This window comes from Idiotropiscis lumnitzeri, chromosome 10, assembly GCF_059441095.1.
Source record: "Idiotropiscis lumnitzeri isolate Australia: NSW breed Sydney's pygmy pipehorse chromosome 10, RoL_Ilum_1.0, whole genome shotgun sequence".
NCBI classification, from domain to species: domain Eukaryota; kingdom Metazoa; phylum Chordata; class Actinopteri; order Syngnathiformes; family Syngnathidae; genus Idiotropiscis; species Idiotropiscis lumnitzeri.
Window position 1 is genome coordinate 315,302 of NC_142400.1, and position 11,354 is coordinate 326,655.

General features: G+C 43.1%; 1 protein-coding gene across 3 annotated transcripts; it reads left to right on the plus strand.

Annotated features, from left to right (window-relative positions):
- The first annotated feature begins 1,293 nt into the window (after nt 1-1,293).
- On the plus strand, nt 1,294-7,354 carry tomm40 (translocase of outer mitochondrial membrane 40 homolog (yeast)). 3 transcript variants are annotated; one of them, XM_088307560.1, is made up of 9 exons: nt 1,294-1,380; nt 3,151-3,389; nt 3,653-3,813; nt 4,678-4,779; nt 4,873-4,978; nt 5,045-5,167; nt 5,468-5,544; nt 6,645-6,747; nt 6,823-7,354. In XM_088307560.1, exons 2-9 carry the CDS (start codon nt 3,170-3,172, stop codon nt 6,960-6,962), a joined length of 1,032 nt encoding a protein of 343 aa, XP_088163686.1. In that variant the 5' UTR covers nt 1,294-1,380; nt 3,151-3,169; the 3' UTR covers nt 6,963-7,354. The 3 variants fall into 3 exon arrangements, with proteins under 3 accessions (XP_088163686.1, XP_088163687.1, XP_088163685.1); XM_088307561.1 differs by having other exon boundaries at nt 1,331-1,473; XM_088307559.1 differs by lacking the exon at nt 1,294-1,380 and adding an exon at nt 1,387-1,683.
- The last annotated feature ends 4,000 nt before the right edge of the window (nt 7,355-11,354 follow it).

Sequence of the window (11,354 nt, forward strand, 5' to 3'; positions counted from 1 at the left end):
CCCGGGGGCCACATGCGGCCCGTTAAACGTTTTAATCCGGTTTTATTTAAAAAATACTGTGTTTTTTTCAGGCATAGATATTTTTGTAATGCTTTTGTTCACTTTCATTTCAAATTAAATTGATTTTTTTTTTCTCAGATGAGATGAGGTTACCAAAACACTCCATCCATCTGCTCCTGGGCCGGCCGGCGCCTCTGTCAAATTTTACAACCCATTGTGGCCCGCCAATCAAATCGTTTGCCCACCCCTGTTCTTTAGTGTATGAAATCAGACACTGATGGCATGTTGTCTTTTCTTTTCTTTTCTTTTTATTTTTTAACCCAAAAATGCTTTGCGCTGGTTAAGGAGTACTTGGCTAAAAAATATTTCACAGGGGGTACATCACTGTAAAAAGGTTGAGAATCATTGGTGTAGTGTATTGATATATATTTTCTTCTGGCCATACATTTATTATTATTTAGTTATGTCATCTGCTTTTTCTCAAAGTGAGGGGGAAATTAATTCAAATCAGAAATGACATGTTTGAGAATTGAATAATGAATCAAAGAATTACAATCTTATTTAAGATTATATGTAAGATTTCTTTTCATGGGTCCCAAAATCCCTGGATGCGCCCCTGGTTGTTGACGTAGCATTTTGGGAGAAGAATAAAAGTAACTAGAGCTTTATGTTCTTGTTTCCATTTTTTTGCATGTTACAACATAATAAGATTTGATGGAGTTTACCCAAAAATAATTCTGCTGTACAACGTTCCCCCCACAAAAATCCCAAATTGATGCCCAGCTAAAATGGTTTAGAATTGCCAATTGAAGCCGCAGAATGGTGCAAAGCAGTACTATTATATTCGATTGGGTTACTGCATTGTTAAAGAAATTATATTGATTCGTTTTAAAAACCGAAGAAGAAAAAAAATTAAAAACATAATCTACAAGTATTTGAACGACTCCTTCCGGTTTACGTCGTAAATCCGTCGTAAAATGAGGACACCTGTCTTGAGTCATCGAGTGTATTTTAATCCATTCACTCCCGCTTTCTCACAGAAGGAAATAAATCAGAAATATATTTAAATGTTACCAAAGCGTTAAACTGGCGTATTCATTTATGAAAATGCGGCGTAAATCGGACGTACCCTTGGAATGTCATTCAATGACCGATTGAATGAATCCACTGATTGGCCAATGACCCTCGTGGTCTGACGTCAGCGCAAGTGGGCTGGCCCAGTGGCGATTGTGACCAGTGGCCAGGAGGAACTGTTTGCTGCTAGCCAATCGGCCGACTCTGATACCGAAAATGGGCGGATCCTTGTCAACTACGGCCACGGACGCAGCGGTGAACTTTACCGGTGCTGCCCCCCCCCTCCCCTGGAAGCGATCCTTTATCGTGAGTAAATTAGCCGTCCAATTCCCCACGTTTACCTCCGCAAGAAAACTCAAAGCTGCTGGGCCACCGGACACAATATAAAGGCCGTTGCCGGTATTTGCACGTACCGGACGCTCGAATCGCGTGGCCATCCACATGGCATCGTCTCCAGATAGCTAGCTAGCTAGCTAGCTAGTTAGCTTGCTTGCTAGCTAGCTAGCAAGCAAAGCCATACTAGCTAGCATGCTCCAGCGCTGCTTAAACAAGAAGTTATCGTGCCTTCCAAACGGTGTCCGTCGCAATACTTTGTGATTCCAACCACGTGTAAGTTTCACCGTGTCGATCACAACCAGTTGCGGTTGTTTTCGCTCGAGGAGAAACGGACCCGATTGTGTCTTGGCTAAAATCTGCTCGACTGTTACCTACACTCGAATCTGTGCTCATGTTTCTTTGGGTGGCTAACGATGCCCTTCGTCTAATTGGCATTGACATTCGTGTGAAATACTTGTCGCGAATTCCAGCGTGATCAAGCTTTGTGTGTAAAGGTCACATGGCTGAAGAGCTCAGACATCATTTCACAAGTGATCTTGGCTAGACCCGAGGCAAATTGTACAAGCTTAAACTAACTCTTTTTGGCAGCATTCACCAGCTCGTCTCGATTGAAGTCAAAGGCAGCTGGGGCTTAAACACAATAACAATAAAGTACACCACCCCCCCTCAAATATTCCTGTTCTGATGGTTAGATGTTGTTTTTTTAATTGAACACAAAGTAAAACAAAAGAAAATATCAAGAGATGTCATCATTCAGCACAGTTTACATGTTTAGAAAAAAACGAACTAGTCCTTCCCCGATAAATATTTAACTTATGTCATGCAATTACAATAATAATATAAAATATTTGTGTAATGTTGGGCTGGGACGATAATTCAATATCAATATGTATCGTGATCAATACCAATCAAAATGCCTTCAATAAAATGTTCGATAAGAATGTATACCATAACTGCGGCATTGAATGTGTTGGCAGCGCGCAGTGGCCTCCAAACAAACACGAAGAAGCGTCGCTTCAACCAACAAAGAAGAAGCACTCAAACCCATGAAGACGACGCAGCTAAACCGAAGGCCCGAGCGTGTGTCATAGACGGAACGCGAGAGTCGGACTCCGTACAATGCAATATTATGCCCTCACTCGATTTAACACCTCCGGACGGAGTCGTGGTGTACGAGGAAAGGAGATTCCTCTCTCAAAGTGCTAGCACTATTTCTAATGACCGGTTTATTTGACTTTTTCATAGTTGAGTTGACTTCGAAAAGTCTTAAGTTTTATATCGTTGCTGTCCTGTGAAAAACATGCATGTCCAATTTTGCCATATATATATACATATATATGTATATACATATATATATATATATATATACAGGGTGTCCCCCGCCTACTGCCCGAAGCAAGCTGGGATAGGCTCTAGCAACTGATCTAAATCTTTCTAATTTAATGTTTTAAATCAGTCATCCACAGCTCACTTTGAAGAGTCCCTGATTTTCTTTCTTTTTTTTTTGTCTTACTTCATTGCCATTTTTTTTCTATTTTACAACAAAAAACCTTTATTCTGAATATGAGAATGGCAATATCTGTTGTAATGTTGAATCCATACCTAAAAAAAAGGGGGGGGGGTCTGTTGCACTCGCCTCTTTGATTATTTTCTTTGTTAGCATGTTCTTTGCTTGCACGGGTAGTGAATGTGTTAATAGTCGTCTGTCGTTAATCATCCATCCAAACTTTGCCATTGCAGTCTCTCCAATCCTCAGAGTATGGGCAGTGTGCTGGCCGCTGCCTCCCAGACGCCGACCCCGGCCGCGGCCGGAGGCGGTCAGGGGGTCCCGGGCTTGGTTTCTGTTCCCCCCGGGTTCACCATGCCCTCGGTGTCCTCCGTCCCGCCGTCGTCCGAGCTGCAGATCACAGACTCGGCGCAGTCGTCGTCGTCGCTCCCTAACCCGGGCACTTACGAGGAGTGCCACCGCAAATGTAAAGGTAAGCAGTCACCCGAGTAACGGGAGCGGGCGTCTGCAAAGTCATTTTATGCAAAACAATTCATATCCTGCGGCGAGAAATTTGTCAAGAACTGAGGTTTATTTCTTTTATTTTTTATTTCATCAATAGTTTTCAAAATGGGAGCGAATACAATTAAACACATTGTGACTTTATTGTGAGCGGCCGGGATTTGAATCTGGTGGCACGTGATGACTGACGCGTGGCCTTTTTTTGTTTGCTTTTTTTTGGGGGGGGGGGGGCAGAGGTGTTTCCCCTGCAGATGGAAGGCGTGCGCTTGGTGGTGAACAAAGGCTTGAGCAACCACTTCCAGGTCAGCCACACCATCACACTCAGCACGCTGGGCGACTCCGGCTATCGATTTGGCTCCACGTACGTCGGCAGCAAACAGACCGGGCCGGCCGAGGTAACCACGCACCGGAGATTTATTCTGAGGGGAAAAAAAGGCATACTAAGAGAAAGAAGGAAAACGATTGTCAAATGGGGGGAAAAAGTCTTAATAGTTTTTTTTTTTTTTTTTTTTTTTTGGGAGGAAAGTCATTGCGCAAGAAAAATGTATCATGAGCTGAGCGTAATGAATAATTTCCAAAGATTAATAAATCTTAAAAGAAAAAAATTTTCTGAATTTGAACATGTTGGCAAAAATATGAATCATTTAATTAAAATATAAATAATCCCGCTAGCATATGATAGTAAATTTTGTGTATATTATTTGGGCAGTTTTGAGTTTAATAAGTGAGAGTTTTGAAGTGTGCCTCATTCAATTGTTTTCTCTGTTGGTGCGCCTACGCCATCTAGTGGCGATAATTGTGCGGAACTCATTTTGGGGTGGAGGGGTTCCACCCGACATTTGATTGGCGAGTGCATTCTCTATGGCACTCAGACAAGCCAGCGCTTTTGTGAGCTCTGCGATGATAACGCCAAAGAAAAGGTTGGCGTCCGAACAAGGCGATAGGTTTGATTTTCCGAGATGTGAGCCCACGACTTCTCACTGTAGCTCCCTCGTGTCGTGCTTCATGCTTCATCCTGAGGGAGATAGACTGTGAGAAGAATTTATTAGTGTGTCTGATTATAAAATTAAGGAGGGCGTCAATTTTGATACATGAAAAATAAGAAAATAGCGTCTTGGTTTTTTTGAAGAAGTTATTTCAAACATTTTAGTTGATGAAATAATCATTTCATGAGACGCAGTTTTCTCATGGAAAAGTTATTGAACGTGTGCAAAATGTCCAATGGAGTGCTGAGAATGTGTTTTGGTTTGTGCTTTCAGTCTTTTCCGGTCATGGTGGGCGACATGGACAGCACGGCGAGCCTCAACGCCCAAATCATCCACCAGCTCACCTCCGCCATCCGCACCAAAATTGCCCTCCAGGTCAACTTAGTTGCACGCCACACTTGGCGCACCTTGCCTTGCTCAACGGCCGCTGTGCTGCTTCATGCTGCGCTACGTGTGTTGCGTTTGCAGACTCAGCAGCACAAGTTTGTCAACTGGCAGTGTGACCTGGAGTACCGCGGCACCGACTTTACCTCCGCCCTGACGCTCGGAAACCCTGACGTCCTCGTAGGCTCCGGTATGCCGCTTTGTGCTCTGTCTGCTGCTGTTGCTGCTTATTTGTCACTTTTCTCTTCTTCTTCAGGCATCGTCGTGGCCCACTATCTGCAGTCCGTCACGCCTGCGCTGGCTCTAGGCGGGGAGCTCGTTTATCACCGGAGACCCGGCGAGGAAGGAACGGTCACCTCCCTCCTGGGCAGGTACACAGGTAAAATACAGCCCGCACCAAAGTAGACACGGAGCTGTTCACCATGATTGTGACCACGATCAGAAAATCCGCAAATGGAGAGAAGACAAAAAAGCATTTTTATTTTAGGGTATTCAAATGAGGGAGGCGGAACCACACTTAACTAACTTACAGAGTTGATGGATTCCAAAGGGAGGAAGTCGACGTTTAATTTTGTTTTTTATTTTTATTTTTTTTCATGGGCGCTTCTAACTCTTCATTCGATGTTGTCACCTTGAAAAAAAAATGAAAGTTGTGTTTGTGACCGTTTGCTGTGGCTAGGTGACAACTACGTGGCCACGTTGACTGCGGGAGGAGCAGGATGTCACGCTACGTACTATCATAAAGCCAACGATCAGGTATCACGTTTGCAACGCAAATGAGCTCGACTTTGTTTTCAAACACCAAGGCCACCATTTCTTTGGAAGTCCTTTTCTGGCTCGGAAAGAAAATGTCAAATTGAATGCAGTCAATTATTTCCATGCTTTCCATCCACCTTGAAAGTACATGAAATGTACAACAATAAATAATCAATACATGTCAAAAAAGCACAATGAAAAGAATACAGAACATAAAGAAATAGTACAATTCTAGAAAATGATGGCCTGCCTATTAATGAGAATAATTAAATGAATAAAGAAAATACGTTTTGATTTTTTGATATAATTTGCAAACCAAACGTGTGTCTATATATAAAGATGTCCTTTAATAGTCCCACAATGGGGACATTTGCAGTCTTACAGCAGCAAAGATGTAGATCACACAGAGGCGGCGGCGTCATGTCGCCGTTCAAGTATAACATGAGCAGCAGACATTCATAAAAAGCATGCAAATAGACAGAATATACACAAATCCCCATCCCACAACATATAAGTGTAAGGAAACACTCCCAATGTCGGTCCATGGTACAGAGGGGAAGTACTGCAATGGTAAAAAATATTTCAAGTCATATCAATTTGAAGTAATTATAAACAATGGGTGTAAGATGTAATAACTTGTTGAATTTTTTTAAATCGCTAGTTTTCATGAAATGTAAAAAAATACACACAAGAGTAAAAATAGTCATATTACAAATGTTAAAAAAATAGATCAACGTATATAATAGTAATGCATATTTAATGTGAAATAGAGATTTATTTCAAATAAACTCAAATGCTATAATGATCATGAGTTAAAAAAATGAATGTAAAAAAAAAAAACTTAAATGGTGGAAGAAATGTCATAAAAAATGTAAAAGCACTTTTTCCCCCCAAAAATGTCCATCATTATATTTCTATATTAATCAATTTAAATTATCCCTGCATTTAAATGTAAAAATGAAAAACAAAATAGTAAAAGGTGCAATTATAATTCAAGCCAATATTTGTTCTTTTCAACATTTGTTTATTTAAAAAGACTTCAGCGAATGCAAGAAAGCTGATCGCGGTAAAAAATAGTTTGACCGCTTTTGCTTTCACAGTTGCAGGTGGGCGTCGAATTTGAAGCCAGCACGCGGATGAGAGAGACCACGACGTCTTTGGCTTACCAGCTGGACGTGCCCAAAGCCAACCTGCTTTTCAAAGGTAAACCCGCCCGGCCACCCCCCTCGTGACGCAGTTACGGTATTGACGGGGCTCTTGTGGGCGGGGCTCCTCCAGGCTCCGTGGACAGCAACTGGGTGGTGGGCGCCACACTGGAGAAGAAGCTGCCGCCCCTGCCGCTCACCTTGGCACTCGGAGCCTTCCTCAACCACCGCAAGAACAAGTTCCAGTGCGGCTTCAGCGTCGTCATCGGCTAGACGGAACCGGATCCGCTGTCCCCCACCCCAGCAGGACCCAGCTCGCGGGCCTCGACTCGGTTGCAGACAAACGCGCACACACACACACACACACGCACAATCACGGAGGGGAACCCGGACTGACGTTACATTCAGAGACGCTCTTTTACTACTGTGATTCTCGGGGGGAAAACGCCTCAGAGAGACGGACAGAAGAGAACACCGAGGAGCCGGGACTGGCCGGGACTGGCCGGGCCGGGGCCTGCGTGGTGCAGCGAAATTGTCTTGACTTTTGGAGGAATGGCCACGCGAGGGCGGTGATGTGGCGTGAAAATCAAACCAAGTCTGTGCGTAGACGTACTATATGGTGATCGTGTGTGATGGACGCAAATAAATGTCAGCTTTTCTAAGTATGCCTGAGGTCTGTTCTTTACACGCAAACAAAAGCGGCAAGGAGATTTTTGTCAATTGTATCCATTCATCTCTGATGTGTGCCGCTTCTAAAAATGAAAAGGAAAAAAGACCCCAGTAGTTTTACAATTCAAACTAATTGGCATCAACCATATAGAGCAGGGGTCCTCAATCCTGTTCCTCGAGGGCCGCTGTCCTGCAGGTTTTCCATCTCTCCCTGCTGCAACACGGCTGATTGAAATGATCAGATAATCAGCAAAGTCTGCAGAAGCTCGATAACGATCGCTCAGGTGTGTTGCACCAGGGAGAGGTGGAAAACGGGCAGGACACCGGCCCTCGAGGAACAGGATGGATGTCAGGTTTAAAACGCCCTGACGCCTTATTTAGACTGAATCAGCTTTTTTCCATAGATGGCATAAACGCAGACCAAAACCAGTTAGAGTTTTGTTTTTGACCGTTCGCGAAGGGGAGAGGGGGCCAGGCAGGAACGAGCGTCTTGCTCTGTTCAAGCCCCTGCAACCTCTGGCTTTTCCCCACCCCCGTTCGCTCTTTTATTATCAACCTAAACAGACGATGAAGGTCTGTCGGAAATTCTAGCAGGCAGGCAGGAAGCAATCAATCACAGTCAGGAATTCGAAACTAAAGGAAAGCTTAAAGTGTGTGCGTGTGTGCTAAAGCCACTCTATTTTCAATACTGTGCAACACGGTGCATTACGGTAATGCGCCGAAAGCGCTTGTTGATGGCCACCTTCAAAATAAAAGCTAAGAAACTCAAGTATGCACGTAAGTGGTTTTGATTTTATATAATGTTAGCAAACATGTCTTTATACCCAGGGAGAATGGAAACTGATTCAGAATTGCACCAAGAAATGTTCTGAATCGAGATAGAAAGAGAAATCAATGTTAACTGTAGATCAATGGCTGATACTACAAATGATTTCATAAAGAAATCATTAAAAATTAAGTTTTCGTTATCCCGCAACCAGACCAGCACTGGGGCACACTAGGCCACCCAAGGTATCCAACCAAACTACTTTCTTCAAAATCTGACGTGGCATTTCAAAGTAAAAGGCAGAAGAAATCTCAAAATTTGACCATTACACCCAATTTCGAAAATTTATTAAAAATGAAGTTTTTGTTATCCCGCAACCAGACTACTGCCGAGGCACACTAGGCCACCCAAGGTATCCAACCAAAGTACTTTCTTCAAAATCTGACGTGGCATTTCAAAATAAAAGGCAGAAGAAATCTCAAAATTTGACCTTTACACCTAAATTTGAAAATTCATTAAAAATTAAGTTTTCGTTACCCCACAACCAGACCGGTATGAAAGTACTGTAGTTGGATACTTGGGGTGGCCTAGTGTGCCCCAGTACCGGTCTGGTTGTGGGGTAACGAAAACTTAATTTTTAATGATTTTTCAAATTTAGGTGTAAATGTCACATTTTGAGATTTCTTCTGCGATTTATTTTGAAATGCCACATCGGATTTTGACGAAAGTACTTTGGTTAGATGCCTGCAGTCAAGCCAGCATCCACACGCAAAGACGAAGTCCAGCCAGCCGCCAGTTATTTTTAATACTGTGCAACACGGTACATTACGGTAATTTTCCAAACGCGCGTCCTGTTGGCCACTGCTGGAGTTTTGTCACCGTGGAAATTAGAAGTCGTTAGTAAATCAACCTCGAAAAGCCAAAAACTTACTCCAATGCGTGTTCGTTTTTTGTACTCAAGAAGAAAAGGGTCAAATAAGGACTCAAAAACTGATTAGAGTTCCGATATTTAGTTTCTTCAATTTCTGGAGTTCAGGAAATAGTACAAAGACAGATATCTGTGCGGCTTCTTCTTAATCTCACGAGAAACTGCACTCGGGCGATCACAGTCGAAAAATGCGCGCCATCTTTCAGCCCAACTTCAGTTTTTATAAGAGTTTTTTATGTCAAGGGTAATGTAGGTTGAATCGGTCGTCCTCACCCCCCCTCCCACACACGGCACGGGTCCACGTCCAAGGGAAGGTCCTCCCCAGGTTAGTCAGCGCCTGGATAGTTGATTCCCGTCTGGTCCCCAAGACCGGCACGCCAAGGCTGGCCTTCTCTCCGTCTCTCTCCCCGCTGGCATTCCTCTGTAATCTGGTCGGTGTGCACGTGTGCGTGTGCGTGTGCTCCGATCTCCAATTGTTATGTCTTTCGGAATGTGTTTTTCTTTCGATAGCGTCTGTGTGAGTCCTCCAGTGCCCAATTTGGTATGTTTGCCTCCCGACAGCCAATGTGGAAAATGTGCTTTGTCGTATTTGTCTATGAATTGCTGTGAATGTGAGGGCAGCTCATGGAAATGCGATGTGTGCAAATTTGTTCTCACTACTGAGAATTTCAATAAAGTTCACACATTTAAACAAAGTACTATAAATTTAGCATTTGAGAATAATCTAATAAATCAGTAAACATCAGGAATACAATCCCAGTCATTGGCTGCCAGGATGGCCGAGTGGTCTAAGGCGCCGCGTTCAGGACCCAGTCTCCCCAGGAGGCCTGGGTTCGAATCTAGAATTTCCCCATTGTGGGACTAATAAAGGCAATATTATTATTATTATTATTATTCTTGTGACCCGTGCTTCTAGTTTCATTTGATAAATGCTTCTTATTTCATCAATGTTTCAAATATTCAGTAAATATGAACCTGCTAACTTTAATAATCGACTTTATGTCCCGTATGTGTTTAAAATAATGCCAGTAATTGTAATACAATCCTTCACCACCTTCAAACTCATGCATGCACGTCAGCATGAAAATTCACTTTTCATTCTCCCGCAACCAGACCAGAGCTGGGGAATACTTGGCCATCCCAGCACTTTGAATAAAATCTGATGTGGCAAAAAAAAAAAGCCACTTACTATATAGAACAGGTGTCTAACTCAAGGCCCGGGGGCCAGAACTGGCGCGTGATCTCATTTTATGTGGCCCGCGAGAGGCAAATCATGTGCGTCAACTTCCTGTTTCCAGCTCATTTCCTTCACTTTTAACAACATTGACATTGGAGATATTGCCACATATTTGTTACCAATCCTCCCCTTTTAAAATAAATTGAAAAATTCTTGAACAAAAAATGAGTGGCTTCTGATTTCAAAACGATTTCATTTTTATTTTCTATTTCATTATTTAATCTTTCATGAATCTATTTGACATATTGAAGGAAATGATTGTTGCATTGCACTGGAGAGGGGAGCCCTCTAATCTCGTTGCACACTGAGTCCAATGACAATAAAGGGCTTTCTGATTTCTGATTTCTGATTCTGAAGTGGTGGGAGGTTGAAATCCAAACGAAAAATCAACACAACAAATGGCGCTTACTCCGTCAGATCCAATCACCCGGTCTTTGTGTGACTGAACTCAATATTATTTGCCGAGGCTTGTTTTTCCTCAATCCGACAGCGCAGTTTGGAGTGCCGCCGAGACAAAAGATAACAAACGCAACACGACGACCAAAACGAGGCTAAATCGACAAACAACTTTGAAAGCCGAATCTGAAACCGAATCCCGACTCAAAATTCCCCAAAACTTTAAACCTCCAAATCATCCAAAAGGACTTTTTCCTACAAGAACGTGAGTCAGCAAAAGTTGTGTTTCACGCCAGATGGAAAACAAACAAAAAATCAAATTGTGCGCTCACGCCTGCTAAAAGCAACTTCATGCGGCGGGAACGTTTTCAGTCAGTGGACTCTGAGCCTCAGCCTCCACGTTGGAGGCCAATCGAGTCACTGCGGGACAAACGTTGCGTGGCGTGCTGGCGGAAAACACACCTTTGTACTTTGTAACGCAATTGTTTACTTCTTCCCATGTAGTTAAAGCAAGCAACTAACTAAGGAGCCAACCAACCCACATCCCTCGAAACAAATCCCAATTGCGAGCGCATCACTTGAAACTCGACTTCAAACACGTAACCGGCATTTCAATTGGACTTGCAAGTTGGGGTCGAAATTAGATGCGTTTGGCTATCAAGCCAACGT

Bases quoted from the DNA above. Each gene is read 5' to 3' on its own strand.
- tomm40 (XM_088307560.1), top strand. From the start codon at position 3,170: ATGGGCAGTGTGCTGGCCGCTGCCTCCCAGACGCCGACCCCGGCCGCG. The intron at 5,168-5,467 runs GTAAAATACAGC...TGCTGTGGCTAG, and splicing joins CCTCCTGGGCAGGTACACAG to GTGACAACTACGTGGCCACG. The intron at 5,545-6,644 runs GTATCACGTTTG...TTGCTTTCACAG, and splicing joins ATCATAAAGCCAACGATCAG to TTGCAGGTGGGCGTCGAATT.